The following is a 17,769-nucleotide window of genomic DNA, read 5'->3' as shown; positions in this document are numbered from 1 at the left end:
GATTGGGGGCAGGAGGAGAAGGGGACGACAGAGGATGAGATGGCTGGATGGCATCACTGACTCGATGGACGTGAGTTTGTGTGAACTCCGGGAGTTGGTGATGGACAGGGAGGCCTGGCGTGCTACGATTCATGGGGTTGCAAAGAGTAGGACACAACTGAGCAACTGAACCGAACCAAACCGAAGCTGAATAATGAACATTTCTATGCTTCCATTTCTTCAAATGGAAAACTGGGGCAACAGAATAGATGAGATTGGGACTTTCATGCTGGTCCAGTGGTTAAGACTCCAATGCTTACAATGCAGGTGGCCTGGGTTCCATCCTTCGTCAGGGAATAGAGCCTGCATGTCACAACTAAAGATCCTGCATGCCGCAAATAAGAGCCTGCACAGCCAAATTAAAAAAAGAAAAAAGAATACTTGAACTAAAGACAATGGTAGTTCTTAAATGGGAGACTTCAAAAGGTAGAGAAAAAGACAGGAAGCACAGCAAAAATGTAATGATTATAGTACCTTCGGTTCAGTTCAGTCACTCAGTTGTGTCTGACTCTTTGTGACCCCACAGACTGCAGCACACCAGGCTTCCCTGTCCATCACCAAATCCTGGAGCTTGCTCAAACTCATGTCCATCAAGTCGATGATGCCATCCAACCGTCTCATCCTCTGTCATCCCCGTCTCCTCCTGCCTTCAATCTTTTCCTTCAGTCTTTCAATCAAGGTCTTTTTAATGAGCCAGTTCTTTGCATCAGGTGGCCAAAGTATTGGAGCTTCTTCTTCAGCATCAGTCTTTCCAATGAATATTTAGGGTTGATTTCCTTTAGGATTGATTGGTTTGATCTCCTTGCAGTCCAAGGGACTCTCAAGAGTCTTCTAACACACCACAGCTCAAAAGCATCCATTTTTCTGCACTTAGTTTTTTTTATGGTAACTCTCACATCCATACACGACTACTGGAAAAACCATAGCTTTGACTACACAGACCCTTGTTGGCAAAGTAATATTTCCACTTTTTAATATGCTGTCCAGGCTTGTCATAGATTTTCTTCAATGGAGCAAGCATCTTTTAATTTCAAGGCTGTAGTCACCATCTGCAGGGATTTTGGAGCCCCAAAAAATAAAATCTGACACTGTTTCCATTGTTTCCCCATCTATTTCCCATGAAGTAATAGGACCAGATGCCATGATCTTAGTTTTTTCAATGTTGAGCTTTAAGCCAACTTTTTAACTCTCCTCTTTCACTTTCATCAAGAGGCTCTTTAGTTCTCCTTCACTTTCTGCCATAAGGGTAGTGTCATCTGCATATCTGAGGTTATTGATATTTCTCCTGGCAATCTTGATTCTAGCTTGTGCTTCATCCAGCCCAGCATTTCTCATGATGTACTCTGCATAGAAGTTAAATAAGCAGGGTGACAATATACAGCCTTGACATACTCCTTTCCCAGTTTGGAACAAGTCTGTTGTTCCATGTCCAGTTCTAACCGTTGCTTCTAGACCTGCATACAGATTTCTCAGGCGACAGTTAATGTGGTCTGGTATTCCCATCTCTTTAAGAATTTTCCACAGTTGTGATCCACATAGTCAAAGGCTTTAGCATAGTCAATGAGGCAGAAGTAGGTGCTTTTCTAGAATTCTCTTGCTTTTCCTATGATCCAGCAGATGTTTGGCAATTTGATCTGTGATTGCTTTGCCTTTTCTAAATCCAGGTTGAACATCTGGAAGTTCTCGGTTCACATACTGTTGAAGCCTAGCTTGGAATATTTTGAGCATTACTTTGCTAGCATGTGAGATGAGTGCAATTGTGAGGTAGTTTGAGCATTCTTTGGCACTGCCTTTCTTTGGGATTGGAATGAAAACTGATCTTTTCCAGTTCTGTGGCCACTGCTGATTTTCCAACCTTGCTGGCATATTGAGTGCGGCATTTTAACAGCAGCATCTTTTAGGATTTGAAATAGTTCACTAGCTTTGTTCATAGTGATGCTTCCTAAGGCCCAATTGAGTTTGCACTTAAAGATCTCCATGTAAATTTTAGAATCAGTTTGTCTCATTCCAGGGGAGATTTGGTGTGATTTGTTTTTTCATTTTTTTTTTATTTGTAACTCTTGGGTGATTCTAATGAGTAGCAAGCATAAAAAATCACTGCTGGCCATTCACTTTGACATTCGCTATTACTTACTTAGCAGGTTGCATGTGAAGATGACACCTAGGCTCACCTGCACTTTCTTATTCCAGATGAAAGAAGAGGCTGGACATATGCTACACAATGAGAATCCAAACCAGGTAAATATGAGTCCCCTACCCACCAAACTGTGCTTTCCTGAATGTTCAGATGGTAAAGAATCTCCCTGCAATGCAAGAGACCCAGGTTCAGTCCCTGGATCAGGTAGATCCTTTGGAGATGGGAATGGCTACCTATTCCAGTATTCTTGCCTGGAGAAATCCATGGACAGAGGATCCCAGCAGGCTACAGTCCATGGGTCGCAAAGAGTCAGACACAACTAAGCGGCTTCACTTCACTTTAACCCATAAAAGTGGTAAGCATGCAGCCAGTGCTCCCGTCCATGCCTGTGCTTGTAGCGTAACTGACAGGGTGCTGGGGTAGCTGACATGTTAGTGAAGTGCTCCCCTCAGTAGCTGAGCAGAATCACTGGACTCCAAGCTGCCTCCTTATCACTCAAGCCCCTTTGCCTGCATGTAGGGCACTGAAGGGCCCCACAGCTGTCCCACCAAGGTCTCCTGGCCCTTAGAATGCCCCAGGCTCAGGCCTTTGGAACCACCCCTTCTACATCTGCTCTGGGGACGAGGGAGGTCCACTATGGTCTGGGGGGTGGGGTGGGGAACAAGCTGCAGCAGATCCCAATAACGTCTGATCTGTATGCACCTGCCCTTCACAGAGACCTTTGTCCTGTATATGTTCCTGGCACTTTGGGCTTCAGGAGACAGAAAACACCATGATCCATGAAAACACAGCTAGTCTTACTCATGAAAATGAGGTTTTAAATTTGACTAAACTCAAAGGGAAGATTCTTAGGCCATCTGGAAAAGCTCATGAAAAGGGTCCTTTGACTCCTAAAAATGGAGTAATTGCAAAAGCCCAAGATGAACTGACTGGCAAGTTTGGGGGTGACCTTTAAACAGCCTATGTAAAAGAACAAGTTTCTGTGGTCCTGGTGATCCAACCTATAATGGCGAGACAGAAAAAGAGAGAGAGAGAGAAATCAAGAAAGAAAGAAGAAAAGGAGGTCATTTTTCATAACTCAGGACCACAAAGAGTAGTAGGCGTTGAAAAACATTTCACTGGCCCTAGAAAATGACTTACAAACTTCTTCTGATTGAAAGTGTGAAGGGATAATCAGAGAAGAAGAGTCAATGCAGATTCAGGTTGCTCTGAATGAGTCCATCAAAACAGTCTACTAGGGGACTTCCCTGGTGGTCCAGCTGGCCAAGACTCCACACTTGCAATGCAGGGGGCCCAGGTTCCTTCCCTGGTCAGAGAACTAGACCCCACATGTTGCAACTAAGAGGTCACATGCCACAACTAAGAGTTCACACGCCACAACTAAGAGTAAGATCCTGCATTCCACAAAGCAGCCAAATAAATTAGTATTAAAAAACAAAAAACCACTCCTCCAAATCTCCAAAGTCTGGGTTAAGACATGGCATCCTATTAGATCAGCTTCCAGTACAAGGATGTTCACTAACTGCACACACCCGTAGGGACCACCACTTCTCGTTCTCTCCCTTGAAGGAACATGAGCAGACTCCATCCAGGCTTATAAACATAAACTGTAATGGACATTTGTCATCCCTGTGCAAGGTATTGTGGAAATTGGTGACACACCAGGGATTTCCTTCTACAAGACTGGACCTTCCTGTTTTACCATCAGGGTTGCTACCTTTGATGTTTTAGGCTTCTGGAGAACATGTCAGGACCACCCAGTGATGGCCAGTGCCTATTCTTTCCCCAGGAAGCCTCTTATCAGCCTCAGACATAAGCTGGCAGCCCAGGCTTGTGTCTATGGGAGGCAGAGGACTTCTTACAAGTCAGAAAATGTGTTTGTTTACTCTTTTCTTCAAGGACAAAAGAGTGATGGGCACTGGAAAGCAGGCCTGGCTGGGGAACACAGTGAAGTCCCCTGGCCTCATCAAAGATCCTGCAGATCCCTCTGTGATGGCCGTCCCAGCCTTGCTGCCCACTGGATTTCAATGGGGAGCTTTAAAAACAGGGCAGCCCATGCTCCATCCCAGAGACTCTTATGTAACTGATCTGGGAAGGAGACTGCATACTGAGATTTTTTAAAAGCTCCCAGGTGATTGCCATGTATAGAAAATCTGCATCTCTGTTCAACATGAGGACTGGTCATGAAATCCCATGGCTCTTGGAAGGTTCATCTGTCATTATCTAGGTGACAAAACTGCCTGCTAGATTCTCTGGGGCAGGTGTGCACTCTTCCTTCCCTCAACCCTTAAGCTCTAACTTTCATGCTCACCTCCACACAAGCCTGAGAGCTCTTGGCAAGGAAGAGTCTCCTGTGGAAGCTGGGAAAGGTCAGCAGATATGCCATGCTGGCATGACTGAGAACTTGATGGCCCGTCACTCCTGCCAGGCTTCAGCAGTGAGCCACCTGGGAAGGCAGGAGTCTGGTTAGGGCCTGACATTTTCTTGTCGTCCCCTAGGAGGGACACATCTGGGGCTCCATGAGGAGGACGGCTTTCATCCTGGGCTCCAGCCTTCTCTTGTTGATGGTCCACTGGAACTGCGTCATAGGGTAAGTCTGCTCGGCCGGCTCTAATTCAGGATCTGGGGGCCTTGCGGTGGAGGTCTGCGGGCAGAGCATGGATTCAGGAGCTGTCCACCCACCAGTCTTCACGCAGAAACATGAATGAGTTTTCTTTCAAGGTATCTTCAGAGATTTTGGGGTGCTTCCTGCTACTTTTGGCAAGCCCAGTGGGAGAGGCTGCTGTCTACATTTGAAGGGAAGGAGTGGCTCCTCTACATTCTAGGTAAGATTCCCAGACACCAGCCCTTAGGGTTTGGGTACGGGTTATAGCTTAATTCTGTTTGTTTTGTTCTCTACTTTGAGACCTCTCAGTTTATTACACTAAGGAAAGAGGACCTAAAGACAGTGGTAATCCCAAAGAGTACTAAATTTGTGGGCAATCTTGAGTGGATGTTTAAGGAACTTGAAAAAAAAGAACTTGAGACATCCCCCTAGCTATGTCAAACAGAGAGGAAAAAGAAATGAAAAGAATAAAAAACAATTTAAAAAGAAATAAAAGGAATCCAGATTGGAAAAAAGTAAAACTCTCATTGTTTGCAGATGACATGATACTATACACAGAAAACCCTAAAGATTCTATCAGAAAATTACTAGAGCTAATCAGTGAATTTAGCAAAGTTGCAGGATATAAAAATCAATACTCAGAAATCTCTTGCATTCCTATATATTAACAATGAAAAATCAGAAAGAGAAATTAAGGAATCAATCTCATTCACACTGCAACAAAAAGAATAAAAAATACCTAGGAATCAACCTACCTAAGTTGTTCAGTCGTGTCTGACTCTTTGTGATCACATGGACTGTAGCCTGCCAGGCTCCTCTGTCCATGGAATTCTCCAGGCATTACTGGAGGGGTTGCCATTTCCTTCTCCAGGGGATCTTCCAACCCCAAGGATTGAATCCAGGTCTCCTGCTTTGCAGGCAGATTCTTTGCCTTCTGAGCCACCAGGGAACCCCACACAAAAAGACAAAAGAGCTGTATTCAGAAAACTATAAGACACTGATGAAAGAAACCAAAGACAATATAAACATATGAAGAGATATTCCATGTTCCTAGGTAGGAAGAATCAATATTGTGAAAATGACTCTACTACCAAATGTAATTTACAGATTCTATGTGATCCCTATCAAATTACCAATGGCATTTTTCACAGAACTAGAATTTAAAAAATCTCACAATTCATATGGAAACATAAAAGACCCTGAATAGCCAAAGCAATTTTGAGAAAGAAGAATGGAGCTGGTGAAATCAACCTTCCTGACTTCAGACTATACTACAAAACTACAGTCATTGAGATAGTATGGTCCTGGCACAAAAACAGAAATATAGACCAATGGAACAGGATATAAATAAATATACCCGTGAAATAAATATATCCAGAAATAAACCCATGCACCTACAGGTAGCTTATTTTTGACAAAGGAGGCAAGAATATACAATGGGGCAAAGATAGTCTCTTTAATAAGTGCTGCTGGAAAAACTGGACAGCTATGTGTAAAAGAATGACACCATACACAAAGATAAATTAAAAATGGATTAAAGACCTAACTGTAAGACCAGAAACTCTAAGAAAGGTGTGGTGATTATATACAATGGAATGTTCAGTTCAGTTCAGTCGCTCAGTCGACTCTTTGCGACCCCATGAATCGCATTACGCCGGGCCTCCCTGTCCATCACAAACTCCCGGAGTTCACTCAGACTCACGTCCGTCGAGTCAGCGATGCCATCCAGTCATCTCATCCTCTGTTGTCCCCTTCTCCTCCTGCCCCCAATCCCTCCCAGCATCAGAGTCTTTTCCAATGAGTCAACTCTTTGCATGAGGTGGCCAAAGTACTGGAGTTTCAGCTTTAGCATCAGTCCTTCCAAAGAAATCCCAGGGCTGATCTCCTTCAGAATGGACTGGTTGGATCTCCTTGCAGTCCAAGGGATTCTCAAGAGTCTTCAACACAACAGTTCAAAAGCATCAATTCTTCAGCTCTCAGCCTTCTTCACAGTCCAACTCTCACATCCATACATGACCACAGGAAAAACCATAGCCTTGACTAAACGGACCTTTGTTGGCAAAGTAATGTCTCTGCTTTTGAATATGCTATCTAGGTTGGACATAACTTTCCTTCCAAGGAGTAAGCGTCTTTTAATTTCATGGCTGCAGTCACCATCTGCAGTGATTTTGGAGCCCCCAAAAATAAAGTCTGACACTGTTTCCACTGTTTCCCCATCTATTTACCCAGCCATAATAAGGAACACATTTGAGTCAGTTCTAGTGAAGTGGATGATCCTAGAGCCTATTATACAGAGTGAAGTAAGTAAGAAAGAGAAAAATAAATATTGTATACTAACGCATATATATGGGATCTGGAAAGATGGTACTGATGAAATAAATTATTTGCAGGGTGGCAGAGGACACAAAGACAAAGAGAACAGACTTATGCACATGGAAGTGGGCAGGAAGGAGAGGGTAGGATGTATGGAGTGAGTAACATGTAAACATACATTACCATTTGTGAAATAGATACCAATGGGAATTTGCTGTATTACTCAGGGAACTCAAACCACAGCTCTGTAACTTGCAAGGGGTGCGGGATGGGGAGGGGGGTGGGAGGGAGGTTCGGGAAGGAAGGAACATAGGTAAACCTCTGACTGATTCATGGTGATGTTTGGCAGAAAACACAATACTGTAAAGCAATTATCCTTCAATTAAAAATAAATTAAAAAAAAAGATCTTGAGACATGTCCCACATGCACAAAAATAGAAAAATTTTAAAAAAAAGTTTATGTGTAAACGAAAGCATGTGAGAGCAGTACTCCAGCTTCCAGACGTCAGGTTCACAAGGACAGAGGGCTGCTGTGTCTCATGTGAGGCTATGTCCTTGGGGCTGATGCAACCTAGCTCTTGGGGCCTGACAGCATGTGTTCAATCAGCAAATATTTACTGACAGTGCCACTGGCTCTAAAGAGTCCTAAGGAAACAGAGTAGAAGAAAAAGCTGTTTTAAGATAGATATCTGTAACAGCATTACCTACAATAGTGACTGTCCTCAATTATACATGCATTCAATCAAATAGTACTTTTAAGTGACTTTGTGCCAAACTCATAAGTAGGATATAGAAAAATTTAAGATAAAGTATTAATATACTCTAGCTACCCGATTCAAATTATGTCACAGTCTGACTGGAATAAAATAACTACAAAACAAACCTCAACCAAAACTATGTCACAGCCTAGAAGGGGAGATAAAAATGTGTCAATTTCACAAAGCAAATGTAGAGATAAATAAAATGTTTCATGTTTCTGAAGACTGTTTTCTTCAGAAAGAAAACTGAAAATGGGCTAAATATTAAACATGATGGGTTAACGGAATCTTAAGGACTCACTGAGAAAAACAACGCAAATTACAAATGTACATGGGGAGAGTGGTGGGAAAACATTTTATGTTTCTGTTACGATGATGGGGAAACCACCTATCATCTGTGATAGGTAGTGATAAGCAAATACAAGACAGAAAAAATATTTGCAATTTGACAAGTTAGAGCTGAAAAAAATGCTCAAGACACCTCTTGCGATTTTCACTCTGTATTCCTCAAGGAGCCCTTGGATGAACAGGTAGGCAGGCACCTCAATGGACGGCCCACTAGGCCTAAGGGCCAAACTGCCTTGAGGACCTTTATGCCAGTCACATTTCCCCATCGTGTTAGCCAAATACTTTCCAGGTATCAACTGGCACAAGCCATGGTGCCTGATGGAGCAACAAGGCTACTAAAGGAGGATGGAAGGAAGAGACAGAGAACGGACAAAAACACCCTTGCTCCTTGGGATACTGAAAGTAGAGGAGGCAGCAAATCAAGGCAAAATACAGTTAACAGCACAAGAGTTAGGTAACACTGTGATGTCACCTGGATAACTGCCACTTGGGGTGGATAAAGTGCTGATTTGTTCACTGGAGGAGATCAGAGATATTTGGAGTGACTTCATGGAAAAGTGGGATGCGGACCAAGAGCTCTATCTAAATTTGTGTTGATCGGCATTTTCTAAAACATCCTGCAGGACAACAGCATTTCTGTAGGGGGTTAATGGGGTTCGGGGGAGACCATACCAGGTATCATCCGAATGGGCCATGTGTGAGAGTAAAGGAGGGGTTATTAAGAATGATGCTGGAATCATAGATGTATATTGAAACTGTCCTGGGCAGACAGGGACATATGGCCATCCTCTTCTGAGCTATCTGAGAAAACAGTACTGGATACAGAAAAGCCTGGGAAAGGCTGAGTTTAACAAAGTCAAACAGGAAATATTAGAGCTGTTACCACACTGGTCTGGACCCTGACTCTCTAAGAGGGCAGGGTGTGAAGACTGTTTAACCAAGGAGCCCCTCAGAGTTGGGTTTTCCACTTTGCAAAACGCCCACTGGACACCTGAGCTCCCTCTGCTCATGGCATCATAGGCTCATGAGGACTGGGGGACCTGACTGCCCCTCATGAGCTGAACTGGTCTCCCCCTGCTCCTCCCTTCCTCGGCTATTCTTCGGGCTCAGAGGGCAGATAGCCAAAAGTCAACCCAAAGTCCTTTCTATGTGGAGTGCATCACATATCTTATAATGTTTTGTTGTTCTGTCTCAAACCACCGCGAAGTCTATTGCCCCCGTACTACAGCTAAGGAAAGAAATAGAGACACTCCTTAAGTGACCCATGACAGTTTGCAGAGCAGGCTTGTCCCCTGAAGACTAAAAGCAGGGCCCCAGCCCTGGGCTTGCCCACAGTGTAACCTCAGTAACCACCAAGCATGTGTTCAGGCAATACTTACCCTGCCAGCTCCTGAAGTTGCCCTGATGTTTTCCTTCTGCTTCCTAACTTTAGGTGTCACCCAAGTGCCTCTTCTGGTCTACCGGACCTTCAGTGGACTTCTCCTGGTGGTGACGTGACTGGAAAGCCTAACTTCATCTCCCGCTACCGAATTCATGTCGACAACAATGGCCGTGTAAGTGTTGCTGCAGCTTCTGCAGGCTGGAGCACAGAGAGCAGGGGCTGAAGCTGCGACCTCCAAACTCTGCTAGCCAGCCCTGGACAGAGCATGGCCAGTGCGAGCCCAGCGCTTTTGTAAAAGGCTCCCCCAGATTAGAAGCTTAGAGAGAGTACATAATATGTCTCAAATCTCAGAGCCAGCCAGTTAAGACTCATGTCTGGTCTCCTGACCCCTAGACTTGGCTCTACACCTGCCTGTTCTGGCCCTTGACACCTGGGTCAGCATTTTAGGAACAGAAATGACTGTCTCAGTCCAGCACTGACCAAGCCCCAGAGAAGTCAGGCAGGTCTCCCCTTACCCACGGGGTCAGGGACAGCAATGGCAGACGCCGACAGATATCAGTTGGCCTTGTTTGGGAAGGACACAGCTGCGGAAACAATGGATAACCCCACCATCATTAATTCTGTGTGTGTGCGTGTGGTTGTTTTTTAAGCAGGGACTCCTTCCCGATTATTTCATTCAACCAATTGAACAGAGCTACCAGATTTTATAAGACCAGTCCATGCTCTGCTTACCCTCCCTCTCTTCTGGACAGGATAGCTAGTTAATGTTTCTCCTCCTTCTTCAAATCCTCAACACATCCTCCTAGATTATGGCTTTGCCTTCAAGTAGAAGAGACCCTTCACAGCCTCGCACCACGGTAGCCTGCGGGGAGCACCTGCACGCGTGCTCTCCCTGTCCACCTGAGGCAGCATGTAGTCTCCCCTTCTTCCTCCTCCAGCTGTTCCTCTACCATCTGTACACTGCAGCCACCACCTCTTGTTTACTCCAGCAATTATTCTTTCTCTTTCTTGCATTCTTTTAATTTTTCCTCTCCTGCTGTCTTCAGTTCAGTTCAGTTCAGTCGCTCAGTCATGTCCGACTCTTTGCAACCCCATGAGCTGCAGCAGGCCAGGCCTCCCTGTCCATCACCAGCTCCCAGAGTTTACCCAAACTCATGTCCATTGAGTCGGTGATGCCATCCAACCATCTCATCCTCTGTCGTCCCCTTCTTCTCCTGCCCTCAATCTTTCCCAGCATCAGGGTCTTTTCAAGTGAGTCAGCTCTTTGCATCAGGTGGCCAAAGTACTGGAGTTTCAGCTTCAGCATCAGTCCTTTCAATGAACATCCAGGACTGATCTCCTTTAGGATGGACTGATTGGATCTCCTTGCAGTCCAAGGGACTCTCAAGAGTCTTCTCCAACACCACAGTTCAAAAGCATCAATTCTTCAGGAGTCAGCTTTCTTTATAGTCCAACTCTCACATCCATACATGACTACTGAAAAAACCATAGCCTTGACTTGACGGACCTTTGTTGGCAAACTACTGTCTCTGCTTTTTAATATGCTGTCTAGGTTGGTTGTAACTTTCGAAGGAGTAAGTGTCTTTTAATTTCATGGCTGCAATCACCATCTGCAGTAATTTTGGAGCCCAGAAAAATAAAGCCAGCCACTGTCTCCCCATCTATTTGCCATGAAGTGATAGGACCAGATGCCATGATCTTCGTTTTCTGAATGTTGAGCTTTAAGCCAACTTTTTCACTCTCCTCTTTCACTTTCATCAAGAGGCTCTTTAGTTCTTCCATTTCTGCCATAAGGGTGGTGTCATCTGCATATCTGAGGTTATTGATATTTCTCCCAACAATCTTGATTCCAGCTGTGTTTCATCCAGCCCAGCGTTTCTCATGATGTACTCTGCATAGAAGTTAAATAAGCAGAGTGACAATATACAGCCTTGACATACTCCTTTTCTTATTTGGAACCAGTCTGTTGTTCCATGTCCAGTTCTAACTGTTGTTTCCTGACCTGCATACAGATTTCTCAAGAGGCAGGTCAGGTGGTCTGGTATTCCCATCTCTTTCAGAATTTTCCACAGTTTATTGTGATCCACACAGTCAAAGGGTTTGGCATAGTCAATAAAGCAGAAATAGATGTTTTTCTGGAACTCTCTTGCTTTTTTGACGATCCAGTGGATGTTGGCAATTTGATCTCTGTTTCCTCTGCCTTTTGTAAAACCAGCTTGAACATCTGAAAGTTCACAGATCACGTATTGCTGGCTTGGAGAATTTCGAGCATTACTTTATTAGCGTATGCTCTCTTACTCTCTGCTTTATCACAAACCTGCTATAATTTATCCCAGCTTAAAAACCAAACCAGACTCAAAACTGTTACCTCCCTCTCCCATACACACTCCCACTCATATTTTTGGTCCTCTTTGCAGAGTTGTCTCTACAGTTTCCAGTTCCTCTGTCTACTCTTATTCCCCATCATTTCACACTATGAAGAATGGAAAACACATATACGGAAGGTGAAAAGGTAGTACCCTGATCACTCATTTACCCACCACCTAGATTCACCAATCTTAAACAGTTCAAAATGTGTGCTTTTGCTATATATAAAAATATAAATATCTATGCATCTATAATTTTTTGGTTTGAAACTAAGACATCATAAAACTCTAAATCCTTCAGCCTGTACCTCGTACAAATAAACACAAAACTATCGTCTCACCTACTCTAGCTAGAAACTTCCTTCCATCAGCCTTAACCTCCATGGCTCCTTCAGAAATGTACAGGTTGCCAGTGTCCCTGTCACAGGCTTGTCTCATTAGCCCTAATAGGACTGTTTTCACAGTTGCTCATTGCCACCCTGTTGCAGCTTCTTATACTGGCTCCCAAGGCCCTGCTCTGCCCTCCAGCCTCATAGTTTATCCCTTCACAGTCTGCTTTCTGGTCCCACCTCACCCTAATCTCCCCAGCCTCTTAATGTTGACACGCAGGGCTCAGCCTTGCTCTCCTCTGTCCTCATCTCTTCGGTGTCATGATTTTAAATAGCGCCTAAACTCTGACAGCTCACACACATTTATCTCTCAAACCCAGACTCTCTCCTGATCCAGGATCAAATATCCACCTGCCTCATAGACATCTCCAATCCAACATGATCTACAGACCATTTCTGAACTTCTGCTCCCTCCAAAGTCTTTGCTCCCCACAGCCTCCCCCATCTGAGTTGGGCAGCTTCTCACACCCAGAGCCTTGGAGTCACTCTTGAGAATGTTCTTTCCCTCACACTCCACATCCAGTCTATCAGGAAACCTCCAGAATCCAACCACTTCTCACCACCTCCATTGCCACCTCCCTGGTCTGCACCACCGTCCTCTCATGTGTGTATTTTTGCAATTCTAATTAGCCTCTCCATTTCTGTTCTTGGTCTCCTACTGTCTATTCCCAACACAGCAGCCAGAGTAACCCTGTACATGCTGTCACTTCTTGGCTCACAGCCTCGGGATGACATCTACTTCTCTTGGAGTAAAAGTCCAAGTCCTCAGCGTGGCTTCAGGGGCCCTTATGCACTGGCTCCTCCCCAGCTCTTGACCTCACCTTCCACACTCCTCACCCCACTGCTCACTCCTATCCAGCCACAGATGCCAGGAGTGTGCCGCCTTAGAGCCTTCTTCCAGCTCTTCCCTTTACCCGAACACACTCCCCCTCCATAAACGTTTCCTCTTCATCATTTGTTCAAATCTCACCATCAATGAAGTTTACCCTGATCATTCTATTTAAAATGGTAAGCATATAAGTTCAGTGAGGGCAGGAATTTGTTTTGTTCACTGTTTTCTTCCCAGCACACAAAACACTGCCAGGAACGTAGAAAGTATTCAATAAATATCATTTGAATGAATGAGTGATCATACATCACACTCTCCTTTCGGTCGAGGTTGCCAGAAGAGGTGTTTTACTTCCTCTATAGGTAGTCTGAAATGAGTCTGGCCAGACTTGGCTTTGCCATGGCATGAAACTGAAGGTTTAGAGACTGAATTCTGGTCCCTCAATACACACAGAGCTTGGAGAAGCCAGAGAGCCAGGCCTGAAGTATAAGGACCACTCTGAACCTGGCCTTGCCTTGGGGCAATACACCTCCAGATTGCAGAAATTTCTCAGAAAGAAATCCTTTCTGACACCCCCAAACCAGTTCATTAGGACCAGCAAGTGACCTGTGGTCATGGGGCCATTCCCTGGCCATTCCTTGACCAACAAGTTGGTCAAGAGGCCAGATAGCAGCTCCCTGGCTCCTTCTTCACTGGGGCCTGAGGCAGTGAGACTAGATTGCATGAAAAGAAAGGGGGTGACTGGTCCCCAAGGAAAGGTTGGCTGCAGCATAGAGGCCCAATGGGGTGTGAGCATGTGGGGCCAGCTCTCCACAGTGACCTGGGAGAACGCTCAGGCAGGCCCCCATCCTGAGCCGAGGTCACTGAGGGTGACATCCTGTCACTGAGGGTGACTACCACCCTGAACACCAGGAAGACCCACTTATACAAGTTGGTCAAGAGGCCAGATTGCAGCTCTCTGACTCACATCCTTCTTCACTTGGGCCTGGTGAAGCGAGGCTAGACCACATGAGGAGGCCCATCACCTCGATCTCTGCACCTGACCCTGGTCAAGCCTCCCTGGATGACCAGGGGCCAAAAGGCTGAAGGAGTCAGGCTGACCGCCTTCTCCACACTCCCCAAGGTGCCTGTGTGAATACATGGGGTTGGGCCCGGGCGAGAAACGGGGAGGACAGTGGTGGAAGTTGTAGAAGGAGGAAGCAGCAGGCAAGTTCAGACAGACACTCAGGCTGGGGGAGGGGACTTTCCAAAAGCAGGGCATGTCCAGGTGGCTCCCCGCTGAGCTGGTCCGCACTCGGGGGCTGCCAGCTCCAGCCAGACATTACTCCTAGCACCCAGGAAACAAGGCCTCCTTGGAGTTGTGGGGATGGGACACCACCACCTGGTCTGGAAAGCCTCTTGTTATCTAGGTAACAGGAAGACCACTCTGTGCTCCATAGCTGACAACCCAAGACAACCCAGGAGTGTCTGGAACTCCCGTTTATGCCTGTGGCAGGGCAGTTTCCCATTCACTCCCCTATGGAATCTTTTCTGGCCATCATCCACTTTGCAGCTCATACAACTGAGGCAGAGACAGGCTACGTCACCCTCCCCAAATTATGCACCACAAAAACTCAAAGGCAGGTCTCTCTGGGTGCCATTTCAGTGTGTTTTCAACTTTGCTCCTTGTATGTAACCCCAGTTTTAACCTTTGCTTTCTCAAGTTCTGATCAGGGATGGGGAGAGGGAGGCTGGCAAATTATGAACTGGTAACTATCTTTGTAGACTCCTTCACCACCCAAAACCCTATAAGAAAATCCATAAGACACATGAGTGGACAGTACCCATTGCTCCAACCTATCTGTCCAGCCTATTGGACATGTGGTGAGTAGAGTTCGGCTTCCCCAGAGGAGAGGGCAGAGGGCCCCAGTCCCCTTCCTTAAGCTAAGGTCTCCTGCGCAAAATGGGACCGCACTGGGAGTTTCTTTCTTCTGCCCCTTCCACAGCTACCATTTATGCTGGCATATCCAAGGAAAAGCCAGATGCCTAATGTGAGTTATCTCATTTAGTCCTCCCAACAAGCATTTAGAAACAACCATTCTGATAATGAGGAAGTTGAGGTTCAAACAGTTAATACCTTGTCCTAGGTTTCAAGCTTAAAAACTTGAAAGTTGCTTGAAATTCGCTCAGTTGTGTCCAGCTCTTTGCGACCCCATGGATTGTAGCCTGCCAGGCTCCTTTGTCCATGGAATTCCCTTCTCCAGGAGATCTTCCCAACCCAGGTATCAACCCTAGGTCTCCTGCTTTGCAGGCGGATTCTTTATGGTCTGAGCCACCAGGAAAGCTGAAGGACTACAGTAAATTAAGGTCCAGAAATTCATTCATCTTCCCCAGATCTGAGTCAGGAAGTCTTCCTGGTACCACTCGGGGGGAAGGGGACATCTACCTTGGTTCCCTTCCTCCCCTCAGGCCCCCCTTCAGACAGCTCTCTCCTTGCAGATCAATATGCTGCTGGCAATACTGGGTCCAATAGTAATGGGCTCCCACTTGTCCTCCATCACCATGTGGATTTCCTTGGCCTTCATCTTCACCATGATCTCCCACTGTGGCTACCACCTACTTTCTTGCCTTCACCTGAATTCCATGACTACCACCATCAAAAGTAAGGCACCTCTCCCCACTTTGGGTCTCTGGGCAGTTAACACTCACCTTTATTTCTGGAGCTCCTGACAGCAGACACTGGTGTCTCAGTGTAAATGTGGGTCTAGTGGAGGGAGAGGCGTCTGGGGTCAGCACAATAACCACCATCGTGGGACCCAGATCATCTTGCCATTTTGGTTCTGACACTAGATCTTCCTTGGCACTGTTTAAGCTCCATTTACACCTGGACCCCTTGAGTGTATAGCGTAAGCTATGGGCACTACCAGAAAAATGCATGTATGCATACAATTCCTGCAGGTAATTCAAGGGGAGCTGTGTGCTTTCTGAAAGCCTCCAGTCTCAGCAGTGTGGTCTAGGACCCTCCTGCATCAGAAATCACCTGAGATGCTTTTTTCAAATGCAGGCTCTGGGGTTCCACTTCAGATACACAGAATCAAAGCCTCTGGGGAAACAGGGCCTGGCAACTGCATTTAGTAAGTGTTCCAGGGGAATCTGATGGATTCCAGAACCTACCTCAACAAGCAGGCTCTGCTGGAGGTTCTGACTTGTGTGCATCAAATCAGAGAGAGAACTTTTCAAAGGAAAAGCATCGATTTTCACTCTGGAGGGGCCCAGCAATCTGTGCACACCCACTCAGGTAACTCAGAAGCAGGTGGTGGGCACGGTGGGGACAGGTGTGGGGCAGGAAGGCTCAGGTGGGCACAGGTGGAATGGACATGAGCACACCAGCCTTCAGCACCCTCTCGTCTCCTCCAGGGTCGACCAGTGCTATGCGGCTCTGGGGATGCTGGACTACCTCCATGGGACTGACACTGTGCTTAAGCAGATCAAGGCCTACAAGAGACACATGATCCTGCTGGGCTTCACCCCAGTCTCTGAGAGCATCCCTGATCCTCCGAAGATGATGGACTAAGAAACAGCTGTAGTTCCACACTGGTCATCCCCTCAGCAGACAGTCCTCTGCTATGCCCGAGGACTCCTACTCACATCTAACAGCTTGCTCCTTCAGCCACACACTCTGATGATGACCCTACAAGGGCAGGGGAAGATCAGCTTCCTGGAAAAGCAGAGCCACAGAGACTAGGGCTCCCCCAACTGCTCCTGTTATCCACAATGGGTCCAAGCATTCACAGAAGGAAGGAAAAAATACATCTTCCCAGAATGCAGGCCAGCCAGAGGGAAGAAGCTACTGGAGAGGGTTCCTGGGGAGTCCAATGGTCCTCTCCAATGGAAGGGGACAGGCACCCCACATGATCCCTTGGTGGCCCTGGCAGAATACAGAATGACAAGGTGGCAGGGAGCTGTGAGCCTGCAGCCATCCTTGCTCCTGGCACCAGGGGATGAGGGAACCAGATGCTGCTTTGTCCCTTCCTGTCCCCTAAAGCCTCTCTCATACCCTACTCAGGACAGGGTTAGGACACCCTGGCAACAGTTCTGGGATCAAGTTCCCATTACACACACACAAACGCCCCATTCAACTCAGCCCACTGCAACTGGACCTCAGCCTCCTCTGAAAAGAAAAATAAGTCACATAGCTTCTCCCAGGATAATTGAAATATAAAGAGGTGCAGAGGTTACCCTAACACCTTCAGCCACTCACAGACTCAAAGGCCAAAGCCTGTGGCCCTGCTCAGCTGGGGCCCTTGTAACCACAGAGGGAAGGGTCAGAGTGCTGACCTTGGAGGACACCCAACCGAGGTACCCTAGTATCCCCTGTATAAAGGACCAAAAAGGCTAGCACCCTCTTCCTCCAATAAGGTAGCAAGTACACATCTGAACAGTGGGTAAGATCTTCATTTCCACCCAAATGATGAACCAGTTGTTTCAGCACCCTTTTCACAGGATAATTTTAGCAGCAATGCCTTTTCTGATGATACCTGTCTACAATGAAACCAGAGCTGCCCAGGTGGAAGCCACCCCCACCCTGGGTTCCCAGGGCAGTCACTGTCCAGAACCCCGTGGCT

At 46.3% G+C, this 17,769-nt stretch overlaps 1 protein-coding gene across 1 annotated transcript; it reads left to right on the top strand.

Moving 5' to 3' along the window:
- Positions 1-2,229: 2,229 nt before the first annotated feature.
- On the top strand, positions 2,230-16,718 carry FAXDC2 (fatty acid hydroxylase domain containing 2). The gene is given in 10 exon segments (XM_070374759.1): positions 2,230-2,277; positions 4,675-4,766; positions 4,898-5,001; positions 9,633-9,686; positions 9,689-9,753; positions 9,975-10,015; positions 14,930-15,028; positions 15,550-15,761; positions 15,764-15,806; positions 16,562-16,718. Coding segments are annotated over 10 exon segments (915 nt in total).
- Positions 16,719-17,769: the final 1,051 nt, after the last annotated feature.

This window comes from Bos mutus, chromosome 7 (assembly GCF_027580195.1).
Source record: "Bos mutus isolate GX-2022 chromosome 7, NWIPB_WYAK_1.1, whole genome shotgun sequence".
Lineage (NCBI taxonomy): Eukaryota > Metazoa > Chordata > Mammalia > Artiodactyla > Bovidae > Bos > Bos mutus.
This window is presented reverse-complemented; position numbering and strand designations above follow the sequence as displayed.